General features: G+C 39.9%; 1 protein-coding gene across 1 annotated transcript in view; it reads right to left on the bottom strand.

Moving 5' to 3' along the window:
* Positions 1–15,819, bottom strand: part of Aff3 (AF4/FMR2 family member 3) — a 400,239-nt gene that overhangs the window by 141,620 nt on the left and 242,800 nt on the right. The window contains exon 10 of the mRNA XM_035452441.1: positions 6,048–6,084. Coding sequence (XP_035308332.1) covers positions 6,048–6,084 — 37 coding nt within the window. The remainder of the gene's footprint in view (positions 1–6,047; positions 6,085–15,819) is intronic.

Below are 15,819 nucleotides of genomic sequence, written 5' to 3'. Positions count from 1 at the left end.
TGCATCCTCTTTCCTACCTTTCTATCAGCTACCTAGAAAGTAGATTCCAGTTAAACCTTCCCATTCTTTTTGGATGGATTTCACCACCCAGGAATACATTCTCAGTCACTGCTGTTTTTACACTATACAAATGGAGTCAGGCTGATACACAGTCTTATGAGACTTATTTCTGACATTCAAGAACGGGCTTTTCAGATTCAAATGTCGGGATGCACACAGTGCTGCAACTGGCAGCATCTTGCTACAGAAGAATACTGTGAGCTTCTGATCGGACTTTTTGTAAGGGGAATTTGGATTTGACTCATAAGAACGATGCATTTGAACACCTTTCCCCACAGAACATCAGGGACTCTGTGCTGCAGGGATTTCCTATGTCCCAAACTGGCAGATCCAGAGTTACAATCCTTCAGGGAATACCATAGTGTGGAATGAATGTCACTGTGATGTCTGCCATGTCTCTGAGAACCAGTGAGACCCCAGACTTTGTACTGGTTCAGTTTTGATTCAATGGAGTGATTTGTTGTCCCAATACAATGGTGACTTTTTGTAACCACCACAAACACAAACTAAAACCCTAAATAATAAGATAAAACATTCTAATGCTAGCAGTTTAGTTTTTCCCTGGTATTTTTGACTGAACTATGCTTTTCACTTTAATAAAATGATATCTGCAAATAGTTTCCTTTGATGTCTTCATATTTATTGAAGACACAAATAAAACATGACATTACCATCTTCTAAAAGAACAGTTTTACTTGTCTCTTAAAAATACTTGAGGTAATTTTTGTACATGGTGCAAGATGTGAGGTAATTTCATTGTTTCCTATTGTAGGATATTATTTTAAGATGTGTTACTTTTTTTTATTTTGCTGTGGAGCATTTGTTTAATGATGCAAAGAAGTATGGCATTCTTTTATGTTGCATTTGTTTAACTCTGTAAAGCTGTGTTACTTTGCCTGTCTAAAACACCTACTTGATCTTATAAAGAGCTGAACAGCCAATAGCTAAGCAAGAGAGGGATAGGCCGGGCTGGCAGGCAGAGAGAATAAATAGGAAGATTCAGGAGAGAGAGAAGGAGAAAGAGAGGTGGACATCAAGGGACAGCCACCTAGCTACGCAGCAAGCCATGGAGTAAGAAGTAAAGAATGTTACACAGAATAGCGATAAAAGTCCTGAGACAAAAGGTAGATGGGGTTATTTAAGAAAAGGTGAATAGAAACAAGTTTAGCTAAGGCTGGGCATTTATCAGAAAGAATAAAACTCTGTGTATTTATTTGGGAGCTGGGTGGCAGGCCCACAAAGAGCAGAGCCAAAAGAGTAAAAAACTACCAACTACAGTTTCCCATCCCAAGTATTCTAGCACAAGCCACCTGCTTTCTCCACATTGGCCTGCTGTCTCCAGTTTCCATGTAATCATGCTCCATCATCCCACTAGTCTCCTGCTACCTTCTGGACGTAGCTTTGGTTGTTTCAACACTGGTGAAGACAAGGTTCGGTTCTTTTTCATGTAACTATTTGCCATTCTCATCTTTTTCTCTATCATATAAATTAGAGGCCCACCTTGCCAACTTCTATCTATACAAATACTTGAAGTTTGAATGGCATTGTACTGAATCTACAGTTCACTGCACAGAGAACGTTAATCTTTACAACATCGTTCTAATGCCTGTACCTGGTAATAGTCACTCTATTCATTTAGGTTGTCTGAAATATTCCTTGATAGTTTGTAATTTTTCCCATCACTTTCTTATATACTTTTTCAGATTCATTGCTTAGTGAGTTACATATTTTTATGCCAATGTCAGATATTTTTAGCTATGATTTTTCTTTTTCCTTTTTAAAAATCAGAATGCAATTGATTGTGAGTATAAAATTGTTAAATTTTCTTATTAATTCTAATAATTCATCTGTGGGGTTTTATCAATGTTCTATCTATGTATTGATGACTATATCATTTGGGAAAATGAGTTCTGACATTTTCACCCTAAGGAACACCACACCTTCCTCTTTCTTAGTTTTTGGCTGTGACCAAGATTCTATCCTGAGGGATCAGCCTTGAACTGGTACCTTTGCCTAAGTGTTAGAGGGTGTGAAAAACACTAACAAGAAACAGCAGAAAGTTATTCCTTTCAGACATGGGCAACTGTTCATGGAAATGAGTTGGTCTTCTATTCCCAACTTTCTAAGACATTTCCCCCCTGAATTAAATATATAGAATTTTATCAAATATTTTTCTCATTGTCTTGGATTAAACATATTTTCTCTTTTCATATTACTATGGTGAATTGCATCAGTATTTGAACAGAATCTGATTTTGAATTACTGCAACAAATAGGACTTCTTACCTCTTACACTTTGAAATTTATTTTACACATTGCTAGATTTGAATAGCAAGTGCATTAGGATCATTAATAAAATTAGTTACAACTTTTCTTTCTTGTACGATTGTTGTCAAGTTTTGACATCAAGATTACAGTGGCCCGAGCGAGTGGGGAACTGTTGCCATTCCTACTGGACTACCCAAGAGAGGGTGCCAGCTCAATGTTATTTTTCGCTGTACTTGGTGGAATTCCTGGTGAGAAGCAACCAGTCTGGTTTTACCACTGTGTAAAACGATTTCACTTTTTAAATGACTGAGCCATTTTTTTAAAAAAAATAAATAGTTGTAGGATTGTTTAGGTTGATTATGTATATAGAATTTTTATATAAAACATAATTTCTAAAATTAGTCAATTATAATATCACATATATTACAATAACATTCATTTAATCCAATTTTGCTTTCAATTACCTAGTTTTTAAAATAAAAAGGTTTAGTATTTACTTATGTATATGTGTAAGGCCACACAAGAAAGCCAGAGGAGGGTGCTAAATCTCTTGGATCTGTGACAACGTGGTTGTGAGCTGGGATCTATCTCTGGTCCTTTGCAAGAGAGGAACCCACCCTTCACTGTGAAGCCATCTTTCTAGCCCCCTACATTTTTATGTTCCCTCAGCTGCCTGAGGTTATAATTCCACTGTCTGTTGATTTCCACTGCTGCTATTGTGGGGTCAGCTAGAGGGGTTTTCTTCCTTTCTTATAAACACAATTTATTAAAGGGTGTTTTTGAAGTTTTTTGTCCTCCATGTCTTACAGTAATGTATACACGTGGTCTTCTTCCCATTTGACATGTCGTGTCAGTATTACTTGGGTACCATGAGCCTTTGGCTTAGCTTTCCATTTGGATCATTCTCAACGTTAAGTCCTTGACTACTGGCCCTGTCCCTCCGTTTGGGGAATTCTAGTCAGGTGTATGGTAGACTTTCCCACCCTCATCTCTGTGCTTTGCAACTCCATGTTCTTTTGGTTTTCCTATGCTATATTCTTTATACTCTTAAAGTTCAGTTTTCTAATTCATTAGTTTTTCTTAAAAAAAGATTTATTTATTATGTACACAGTGTCCTGCCTGCATGTCTGCAGGCCAGAAGAGGGCGCTAGACTTCATTACAGATGTTTGTGAGCCACCATGAGGTTGCTGGGAAGTGAACTCAGGACCTTTGGAAGCACAGGCAGTACTTTTAGCCACTGAACCATCTCTCCAGCCCTAATTCATTAGTTTTTTTTTTTTCAACAATGTCAAATGTGATATTAAACTTTACCAAGGAAATTTAATTTCTATTTTTATTTATATAAATGTGCCTTAGCATTTCTTCAAATTTTCTTGTTCTTTACTGTATTTCCATCTTTTCTATCTCTTCTGGAATTTAACAAACATTCTGGATTTCATAATTCAAACAGCAGAATTCTGATTTTACTTGGTCCTGTGTTCAGCCTTTTTTTCTTTTATATAAAGTGTTTTTTTAAATTGTATGTTGGTTATTTTCTTGGGGATGTTATTTTATTTTGAGGTTTGTTTAATTTTTGACTTTTTTTTTTTCTGGTATTCCTATCAACTGTAGCTTGATGCTGATGTCCTGGTTTTCTGTTTATGTTAGTCTCGTTTGATCTTTTTATCATAAAAACAAAATGGTTTCAGTTGTATATGCCAGATTTGGGGCTTTAACTATTGCTTATTGTTTTCATGAAAGTCTACTTTTTTTTTACTTTATTGATCATATTTTTAATTCTTAAAGTTACTTAATCAACAACCACTTGTTTTTCATAGCTCTTTTTACTTCCTACAATTAATTACAGGTCTTTCTGCCGACTGTCCTACACTTGCACCTCTGCTTCTCTTTGCCTTGAGTGACACGGATTGCCTCCATGTCAGGCCTCTCAGTGCTCACGGCTGCTCACAGATTTGCACAATGGGCTGGCCAACTCAAGTGAGGTGTTGATTTCCACATCAGAACACTGATGGAGTTTTCTAGAACACCCACCTATGCCTTGTGGGGTGTGAAGGGTGCAAGAGGAGAGGGTATGTTGGCTGGAACTTCACAAGAGAAGAGGTGAGCTGGGGGACCAGAACCTCGTTTTGCTCCCTAACAAGGTGGGAGATGGGCAGAATTCTTGGTTAGTCATCTTACTGAGAAAGTTGCCCCTTTTCCAGCACTGAATTTTGCCCACTCCAAATCAGACACCATCTTAAGAGTCTATTTTGTTTCTCTTTAGAAGGAGAGAAAGAGAGCTAGTCAACTGTTCATCTCTTAAGCAAATATTACTGTGCTTTTTTTTTTTTTTTTAGCTTTAAAAAAGGAAAACCAAATGGAAAAAATCTGTGTACACACTAGCTAGGATGTGGACTTAGGGTGACGGGTGGAATGGCCCAGCGGTACAGACAGTCCATGCCTGTTCTCCTGGGCTCCCAAGGCTCTTCCCCACACCGGCACATACTCTTTGTTGTTCCATTTTCTGTCTGAATAATAATTTGACTGCTCAGGGCTGTTTTTCAGTAGGGGCCCATCTTTCTGTTCGCCAGATGTCACTCTTTCCTGTACTAGGGCTGCTTCTCGTTTAGTCCCATTCCTACAGAGTCCTACTCTCTGAGTGAGGATTCCAAATGGGAGAGGAGGAAGTACTTAGGATTGATCTGCCACCGGAGCAAGCATTCTCCCAACTTATAAAAGGCAGACGCATACCATGTGTTTTCATACGTGAATATACAGTAACATATTTAATATCCTAATACTATGAAATAGAGGCTTATTAAACAGAGAGCTTCTCACAGAAGAATTACAGAGACTCCTCACTGGTGCCCACGCTCCCAGAAAGCCCTGTGCTCGAGTGCCATCACTCCCCCAATTGACCTTTGTCTATCAGCCCATGAATTTTATGGAGCTTCCCAGCACACTGTGTGGACATCTTCTCTCCCAAACTCTCCTGCCCTGCCGATGTCCAGCAGAGGAGCCTCAGTTCCACAGACAGCTCTACCAGCTCAGTGATTTTTTTTATCTTCCCACAGAGCTTTGTAACTAGCAAAGGTTGTTCTGTTCCCAGCCCACTGGCTGCTCGTGAACCCGACAAAGCCTCGACTTTATGAGTTTGCTCTTAGGACACAAACAGGGCACAGCTTATGCATTTTTAATGCCCCAGACAACGTTAATACCAATTTGTAGGGCCAAGGAAGAGAATTCTTCTCTACAGAATGTTCCCTCTCTGATGACAGAGCTCATGAACTTCATTAAACACTGATTCAATAAGGGAACCACTTGCTGTCCAGCCCCAGCTGCCTATTTCTGGAAGAAGGCACAGCATATTTAGCAAGTATGAGTTTCCTTCATAGAGCCTATTCCATTTGGTGTGAAGCCTTCTGGATTTTCTTTTAATGTAGGCATCTCGTTACTTGCCTTTTAGTTTGTTTCCTTCACATATACTAGGGACCCATGGAGAACGGTGCTCTTTTCTTCTGGAAGCCCTCTGACATACACTACTCTATGCTTTTGGCCTCCTCCCCTTAAATATCCACATTCAGGTCATCAAGAACCTTATCACACATGTAGGCGGTACCTGAACAAAAGGCTCTCTCTCTTTTTCTCACTTGATTTTGTTTCCCGGCGACTTCTTTGAAACCTACTGCTCATCTTTCCCTCCCCCCTCTCCACAGAAAGCTTGAGAGAGACGTTCTTACTTGGATTATTGTGTCCAGAGGATACAAGTTGAGAGTCCTGAAAAAAAAAACCCAAGAAATATCAATTAATTGTCTAATTTTCATTTTCCAAACCAAAGATGAATGCATGATATTATTAGTCACTGTATAGAACCAAGTCTCCACTCAAAACTCCACTCAAAACTACCAGCCGCTGTCAGGAGAAACCTTTTCAAGAGTGTGCTTGTTAAGAAGTTCTGGGAGTGCAGCTGACAATTGCAGTCATTTTTCATTATTGAATTTTTTGTTATGCTTAATTGAGGATGTCATTCACATCATACAAAACAAACATTTGGAAACAAAACATTCTGTGGCTTATGGTATTTTCATGGTGTGGGGCCACTGCCACCTCTATGTAGGTGGCATTCCATCACTCAAACATCAAGTCCCTTACCCTTTATTCAAGCAGGATCTCCCACATCCTCCTTTCCCTGTCCCCTCGGCCCCTAGTGACATGCCCATTTCCAATCTGTGTTTTCAGACTTTCCCGTTCTGGTATCTCATATACACAGAATCATATAACCTGTGACCTTTGAGTCTGGCTTCTCCAGTTAGAATGCTGCACTGGAAGTTGCTTCTTGTTGGAGTTGGTATCTCTTCCACCCCCTCTCTCCCATCTTCCTTCCTTCTTCTCCTCTTTGGCAAGGTCTCACTATGCAATCCACGATGGCCTGGAACTCATAACCCTCCTGCTTCAGGCTTCCAAGTGCTAGGATTTTAGGTATGTGCCATGGTTCGTTTTTTTATGGGCAAATACTATTGGCTATATGAGATGATATTTTATGCATGCACCTGCTGATAAGCGTACAGTGTCTATACTCTGTGAGCCATGCTGCTGTTGACACGCATATGCTGGGACATACACAGCTCCTGTTTGAAATCCTTTTCTGTACATACCTAGAGGTAGAATTTGGGGTCTTATGAAACTCTTTGTAAACTTTTTGAGAAGCACAAACTGTTTTCCATGGTGGCAGAACCATTCCATTCCTACCAGAAATGGATAAAGCCTCCAATCTCTCAACATTCTTGCCAGCACTTGCTATTTTTCATTGATTTTTTTTTTTTGAATCATCTTTGTATGGGCAGAGTGGTATCTCATTGTACTTTTTATTTGTATTTACCTAAAAACTAAAGATGTTAGGCATTTCTCCATATAGCTGATGGCTATTTTTTTTGAGACAGGTTTCTCTGTGTAGCTTTGGAGCCTGTCCTGGAACTCACTCTGTAGATCAGGCTGGCCTCTAACTCACAAAGATCCGTCTGTCTCTGTCTCCTGAGTGCTGGGATTAAAGGCCATGTGCCACCACTGCCCAGCTGGCTATTTTCATTTTTGAAGAAATACCTATTCAAGTAGTTTATCATTTCATGTAGCTATCTACCTTTGTGTTACTGAGTTAAAAGAGTTCCTCACACAGTTGATACTACGCCCTAACTAGATAGATGGTCTGCCAATCATCTCCCCCATATTCTAGTCTTTTTCCTACAGCTGATAAAGTCCTCTGATACACAAAGCTTTCACATTTTTCTATTTAATTTTTATTTTGTTGTTCATACTTTGGAGGTTGCATCTTAGAATCTATCAGGGAACCTAAGGTTATAGTTTTGGTCTATGAAATTTATGACTTTACTTGCCAGATTTGGTCACTGATACATTAATGTCTTCGAACCTAACTCATTTACCTCTGAATGTGCCCTACTTCTAATACCTCTACAGACAAGGGCTGCCAGCCCCATCTTGACTGGACACACTCTACTGAGCAACTGTGGTCATCTCGTTGTGATGGACACAAAGGTTATTATGCATAAGCATTTGCCTGCAAGGGCACAAACCCTTGCAGTATTACTGTGTATATTAGATTTAGCTACTACTCAGGTAAATAGAGATGGAATCTGATTATATTTGTATTTAAATGAAATACGGACATCTCTCTTGAAAATGTAAATTTTCTTTCTTTGCAAAATTGTTTTTTAACATAAAATATAAGGATGAGTTATAGAAGAATGAACTGAGATGGTAAGAGTGTAAATAAAATGAATGTGTAATATCACATAAAATCTAAAACTATATCATTCTGATATGTGCAATAAAAAATCTAGTGAAATGGAATTAACTACTAATATAAGAGTTGGTGTGTTTCTACAGAATTTTGCTCTAGGAAGGCAGTTGCTATCAGGCAGGGGAATCACTTAATAGGACCAGTGGCATTTAAACCCAAGTAATAATGTCTATTTTAGAAAGGAACCCTTCTGGAATAGTACAAAATGAGCCAGGCTGTTGGGTGGCTGTGTAGCCTGAGTTCAGAAGCCCAAGGAACCTTTCTAAGTAATAATGGGCTATTTGCCTTCAGAAGAGGAACAAGTTTAGTTCTTACTCTGAAACTCAGTTTTTGGAAAACTATTTTGGGAAGATGAAATAAATAAACTAGCCCCCCCTTTGTTTTTAAATTTGCTTTTTCCAGACAGGGTTTCTCTGTAGGCCTGGAGCCTGTCCTTGAACTAGCTTTGTAGACCAGGCTGGCCTGGAACTCATAGAGATCCACCTGCCTCTGCCTTCCTAGTGCTGGGATTAAAGGCCTGCACCACCACCTGGCTAAATAAACCACTCTTGAAGTGATGGGCCGAAAACTAATCTCAAAATGACTTTGGCCTACATTGGGTAGATTCTGCAATTAAAAAAAAAAAAAAGTTCTCAGTTAAAGACTCCAGATGGGTTGGTGTGCTTTTCTTTTCTAATTAATTTGGAGTCTATATAGGGACACAAGTTTGTTTTAGCTTTAATTTGTAGAAAACATTTTGAGCCCCAGTCAGTCAGCTTCTCTGTGCCATGTGTAGGCTGTGCCTCTAGGCGGAGGAGACTCGCCATCAATGGACAAGGATGGTAACTGGCATGGATTTAAGCACTCAGCTTGTTCTTCTAAAAACAGAGCAGGGAGGCCTTTTCTGGTTGTCTGCCCACACTAATGGGAGTAGAACGTTTGTTTGCTGATGGACCCTGCAACTTGTATAATAGGTATTGGCAGCTACCTGTGAGGAGGAGCTCACAGCTGACCCGAATCTTCACTCCTACATCCCAGAAGATCAAATTTTAGTTGAAAAACCCCTCTGATTAATGACTTCCTACTTCATTTTGCATGGGAAGAGAAAGAGAAGCAGAATACACTCAACATAATTGCTAGTAAAAACATCACTACAGACGTCTTTTATAGAAAAGATGCAAATAAACCAAATAAACTCGGATTTTGCTCCTACTGTTCTGATGTCTTCTGGATGGTGCACTGACTACCAGATATTAGCTCAGAATATACTAACTCATTAAACTCCAACATTCCCAGATTGCCATTCTCTGGGTAGAAATGAAATTTCATTTTTATTTTCAGTGGTGTGTGTGTGTGTGTGTGTGTGTGTGTGTGTGTGTGTGCGCACGCGTATACAAATTCTGGTTGTCTTTCTCACCTTCTGCCTTATTTGAGGCAGGGTTTCTCTTGTTTGTACTACTGCACTCATATGCCAGGCTGGCTGGCCCACTAGCTTCATCAAGCATCCTTGCTTCCATTTTTTGTCTTGTCCTATGAGTGCTGGGGTTATAGATGCTTGATATTGATCTGGCTTTTTATGTGGGGTCTAGAGATCTAAAATCAGGTCATCAGACTTGCACAGCAAGCACTTTTACCCAGAGCCATCTCTCTGGCCCTTATCATCATTCTTAATGACAGCTGGCCCAGCATGTCATTAGTCTGTTCTTGGAGGCATTAGTTTCTTTAAGAAAACACAGGATGCTGTCTTAACCCTGATAAACTATCTGCCACCCTTCCCTGTCCATTTAGCTATGAAATGCCAGAGGCCTCCACAGCGTGCAGATTGTTCCTTCTTCAGGAAGTCAGTGCCAGGCTGGGTTACAGCCGAAGAAGATAACTGCATCCTCCAAAGGGCCTAGAAGCTGAAGTCCTTTGCATTTTTATATTCATGCCAACTATCCAGACACCAACATGCTTGTAGCTTTCATCTTGAAGGCTGTCTCTTCCTTTGTGATTATCTTCTGTTAGCATACGCCTGGAGAGTGCCAGTCCTTGCCGGGTATTGTCATTTCTACCTCCTTTCTGACCTTTCTCTGTTAGGAGACTTGAAGATTATGCAGGTGATTCCAGTGAGTTGAGGGTGCTGGGAGCATAGGAATGGGTCTAACTCTGCATGAAAGTGATGTCAAGGGGCTGCATGAGTGCCCAATCTGTGCCTTCCATCCAAGTTCCCTCTTAGGACATATATCTCACTGGCTTCTATAATTCAAGAGTGTCCTGCTCGCTAAGACCTTCCTGACACTCAGGGAGGCTTGGTTGCTTCTTTGTTTTATTTTCAAGTGTGAGATTTTAAAAGAAAACTATATTGAGGAATAAATGCATATATGTAAAATATGATTGATAATGTCATAAAAATATCTTACTTTTATGACTGTTTTATAATGCAAGCATAGCTTTGTAATAGTTAATAAAGTTTAGAGAACCAGAAAAAAACAAATTGCTGTTATCTCTTATTGGGAAATTCCTCAAGTTTATGTGTTGTTTCCAGTTTGTCAGGGTCATATGTTAAAGTTAAAGTTAACCAAGTGCATGATGGGGGAATCGGCCCTCCTAAGTTTAAAGAACGACTATAGCTGGGAACTCATTTGGATGTTCCAACACCAGAACTATTATTTGACATCTTGGGAATCCTGAAACCTTTTAAAAGTGGTATTCAACTCATCAATAAAAAAATGTAATTTTGCTCAAGATAGAAATAACTAGGCACACTGGTTTCCCCGACAGCCCTTTGATGAAATACCGTAAGGAATAACATGTTTCATAAAATGTACCATGTCATTCAAATTGAATGAGGCCAAATCAGCTCATGTAACACTATGATGGTCAATTTTAATTATCAACTTGATTGGACTGAGAAGCACCTAAGAGATTAGCGAAAGACATCGATGGCCATGTCTTTGAAGCATTTCCAGGGATATTTAGACCACGAGGCTCTGATTTGTGGAGGGATTAATTCCTTGATGGGGAGGAGGTGGGGTCTAGTTGGAGGAAGCAGGTCACTGAGCATGTCTGTTGGAGTCTGTCTATCTTTCCTCTGCTTCCAGCCACTATGATATGAACGGCTCTGCTCAACAGGCCCTTCCCTCCCTGATGGATGGAATCCTCTGAAACTGTGAGCCTAAACGAGCCTGCTCCTCCTTAACTTGTTTCTGGTATCATGGTCACAGTATTCAGAAAGGAACTAATCTAACTACCATGCAAAGAAACCTTTGTAATTAGCTATAAGATGCCATCAACTGTAAAATAAGAACCAATTATAGGTCTTTTGAAATGAGCTGTAGATAAATGAAATATGAGGTTCTTTGGCAAATGGTTTTGGAAGAAGATAGTACTCATACTGGTATGGTAAGGACATTTCTTTTTAAAAACATTTTATTATTTTTAAAAATGAGGTGTGTGTGTGTGTGTGTGTGTGTGTGTGTGTGTGTGTGTGTGTGTGTTTGTGTGTGTGTGTGTGTGTGTAGGTTGTGTATGTAAGTGCAGGTGCCAATGGAGACTATTGTCCTCTCTCCAGCCCTTGGTGAGGGTAGTTCTTACAAATAATGGCTTTGTTGAACTTTTTGAAGAGGACTCCACTCATATTTCTCCTTGTTTATTAGTTTATCACTAGGTTTACCCAATGCTAAAATTGGGAAATGTTTATATTTTCAGATGGCTCCTGAAGCTAATTACCACAGGAAACATAACTGTCCAAATTTGGTAGGTTTCTGTTCACTCAGCAGTCATTCTCATTCTCTCTCTCTCTCTCTCTCTCTCTCTCTCTCTCTCTCTCTCTCTCTCTCTCTGTAGGTCAGAGGACAGCTTGTATGAATCAGTTCTCTTCTACAATTCGAGGCATGGGGATAGAACTCAGGTCCTCAGGCTTAGCAGCCACGCCATTACCTGCTGAGGCGCCTTTGCTGGCCCCAAGCAGCCTGTTTCCTTTCATTCTGCATCTATAAGGCTCAAGTTGATAAAATATAATTCATAGTTAATTTGAATGTTTCTTTTTGAGGTAATGTGAATCATGAAGCTTTACTGCAAATACTCATTTGGAGTTGTGAGGCAAGCCAGCGACCCAGAGGAGATGTGTGATAAACCTTTCAATTGCAGGCACCTCCCTTCACACTTGCTAGCTCTCATTCTCCTTCTGGTGACTTAAGAGGAAGGCAGTCAATTCTCATTGCTGTAATGATGTTGGGATGCTGTACAAGGCTTTGAAAATCACTCAACAAGAATAGCTCCAGATGAGGGCTGATCCACCAGATTCATCACTCCTGACCACGTAAAATGCTCCCAAGATGCCCCTGGGTTTAGATGTGCATCCCTATCCAGAACGGAAAGCACAATGCACTTTTCAGTTCTTTATTTGCAACTTACGAGACTGCTGCACAATGAGGGGGAAGGGGCAGACCGAATTCATTTTCTTCTCTCTTGGCTGAAATACCTGGTAATGAATGGCAGCCAATTTACAGGAGTCAGGCATTGTTTTCTTTACCAAATCCAATTACTTTTGAGATTTGAAGAATGAGGCAGAAATGCTGGGCACTGCCTAGGGAACTGTGACTTCAAATCGAGTCCCCAGAGGACAGAAACAAAAACCAAGTTCATTATCAACTGGCTTTGCCTTAGTATGTGTCTTTTAATACTTAGACAAAATGCAGAAATTCTCAGAAGTGTGTTTAGCTAATTAAATTAGTGACACTGGAAACTCAGAATGTGCAGTAAAATCGACTTTTCCTTTTTTGAGAGCAAATGACACCCTTAATCTTAATAAGGTCTTAATTCCATTATTTATTAGTCATTTTGAAGATTTTTGCCCCTCAAATTACATAAACAGTTCTAGCTCAATAATCCAAACATTAATAGTCTAATCAATCAGCTGCACTGTCCAGCTGTCAGTATATTAATTATCTGAGATAAGGGTACAGAGAGAAGCACTCTAGGATTGGCAGCCAGCATAGCCACTGGGGAAGCACCTGCCTCCATGTGCGAGGCTGTGGACTTACCCCAGCAACACATCCAGGAGCAGTGCACTCTATTGTGAACACTAATAAGTATGTATGTAATAGGCAGAATCCTGGCATCCTCAAAAGTGGTGATGACGTTAATTCCACAGCCCTACAAATATGCCACCTCACATGGGAAAAAGACTGCTATAGATATAATTCAGCTTAATGATTCTAAAGTAGGGGCTTATTCAGGGAAGCCAAATATCATTTCAAGTTTCCTGATAAGACAAGGAGGTTAGAGGAAGTCAGAGAAGACAAGATAAGCAGAGGTCTGAGTGAAAGGAGCCCTTAGCAAGGAAGCTTCCAGAAGCAGGCAAAGGAAGAAATGAAGCTGTCTTTAGAGACTTCCTAAGGAGCAGAGCCTTGACCAAGTGTGTGGCAGTGGTACAGCTGAAGCAGGAAGCAGCTTCATTTCATCCAGATAAGACAACAATTCTCAGCGAAGCTGTTTGAGAAAAGGTGTGAGTAAGACCAACCATGCTCCTGGATCATAAATCATTGACATGCTCTTCCTCAGGGACTCAAAACAGACAGACCAACCAACCAACCAACCAACCTAGAGGTGAGTTCCATGCAACCCTGACTGTGGTCCTAAGTAGGGCATTTTTTTTCATTTTGAAATTCTCTGCCTCTTCAATAAATAATAGTTTTTTTTCCCCCAGTGGAAACAAATTAGATAACTTCTAGCTATTTTTTTAAATGTGGATTTCACAGCTGTATCGAAATATGTTAGATCACCGAAATATGTTCATTTTGTTAACATAAATGCACTTTTTGTCTTGTGTTTCCATGACCACTCCAGGTCCCAGAAACCGCCATTTTATCCTTAGCTTCTGTAAGTTTCACTATATTAGATTCTACACACAAGTAGAATCATAAGTAACAATACAGTGTTTTTCTTTCTGTTTTGGGTTATTTCATTTAGCACACACACATATATATATATATATATATATATATTTATATACACTCATGTACTTATACATGATAGACCTTATATAAATGCACCATGTATCTCATATATATGCCCTACATGTATACATGTACTATGTGATTTTTAATCAATGATAATGGAGCATAATACACCAGAAATAAAACTCTAGTTAGTATTATATTGATTGTACTATACACTTAAAATTTGCTAAGAAGGCAGATCATTTATGTATGAATGTATGTACACACATACATGCACACATGCACATATATGTCAGAGTGTGTCTTTGGACGTCAAAAGTCAACTTTTGAGACACAATTCTCTACTTCCACCATGGGGATACCAGGGATTGATCTCAGGGAATCAGGCCCCTTTATTATAATTTCATTTGTTAATTATAATTCAATAATGCAATCAAAATGAAATTTTTGCATTAACAGTTTAAAGTCCCAGTGCCACCTCAGGAGTTAAGTTCCTACTTCTACATTTATTTGAAACAAAACAGAACAAATTTTGGGACAGTAACAACAAAAATATGCTAGGGATGTGCCCACTTCTATCACAATTATGTCATAGACAGGTATATTTAAGAAAGCCCAGCCCTCCTTTTGGAACCTGTTCTCCATGCAGGGATGCCTCACCCAGCCTCGATACAGGGAGAGGAGCTTGGTCCTGCTGCAAGATGATAGATATTCCATGCTTTGTTGACTCCCATGGGAGGCCAGCTCCTTTCTGAACAGAGGAGGAGTGGATAGGGCCATAGACAGGAGGGTATGTGTGTGAGGGAGCAGGAAGAGAGGAGCGAGGGGAAACTGTGGTTGGAATGTAAAATAAATAAAAAATTAATAAAAGGAAAAAAAAGAAAGCCTAGCACTCAGGAGGCAGAGGCAGGTGGATCTCAGTGAGTTGGAGGTCCGCCTGGGTCTACAGTGTAAGTTCCAGGACAGTCAGGGCTACACAGGGAAACCCTCTCTCGAAAACAATTAAAAAAGCAAGGCTTGTCTGATTGTATTCTGGGTAGTCATGGACTCAGGTCAGATTGTGACAGTTTTTCCATTTTCTTCTCAGCATGGCAAGATGACACTAGAAACACACATTATAGAAACTGCTCATCCTGAAGCCTGAACATTTAAAAGACATCTAGCTTAGATTCCATTGCTGACACACTGCTCTCTTTATTAGGTGTTGTCAGTGCAGCCTGGAGCGTTCACTCTCTGATCCTTGACTGAAAAACTCTGACTTTTCTGTCTTTCTCCCTCCTCTCCTCCCCACCCCCATCCCTATCCTTGGGTCTTGCTATATTGTAAAAGCTAGTCTTTGAAATTCTGGGGTCAGGAGATCCTCTGCCTCATCCTTTAAGTAGCTGGACTACAGGTGTCTTACCATGCCCAGCTTAGTTGGCCTGATTTACATAAGTTATTGAGTAGTAAGTGTGTGTGTGTGTGTGTGTGTGTGTGTGTGTGTGTGCGCGCGTGCGCGCGCGCGTGCGTGTGTGTGTGTGTGTGTGTGTGTGTGTGTGTGTGTGTGTGTAAATCGTAAGGCCTAAAATAAATTCAAATGTTGACACATGGGACATTTCAAATTCCTGGGAGAAAAATGGGCTAATGTGTTAACAGTGGTACAGTAATTTACTAACTGCTACAAAGATGAAAGCTATAGTCCCAACTCCTACCATCCACATTTTTTCAAGCTAAAAAACATGTTAAAATTAGAACAGAGACCATTGTTAGAATGTTGGGAAAGGGAGGATTTTC

Source organism: Cricetulus griseus (genome assembly GCF_003668045.3).
Source record: "Cricetulus griseus strain 17A/GY chromosome 1 unlocalized genomic scaffold, alternate assembly CriGri-PICRH-1.0 chr1_1, whole genome shotgun sequence".
Classification (NCBI taxonomy): Eukaryota; Metazoa; Chordata; class Mammalia; order Rodentia; family Cricetidae; genus Cricetulus; species Cricetulus griseus.
The sequence above is the reverse complement of the archived record's forward strand: the minus strand, read 5'-3'. Positions and strand labels throughout refer to the sequence as shown.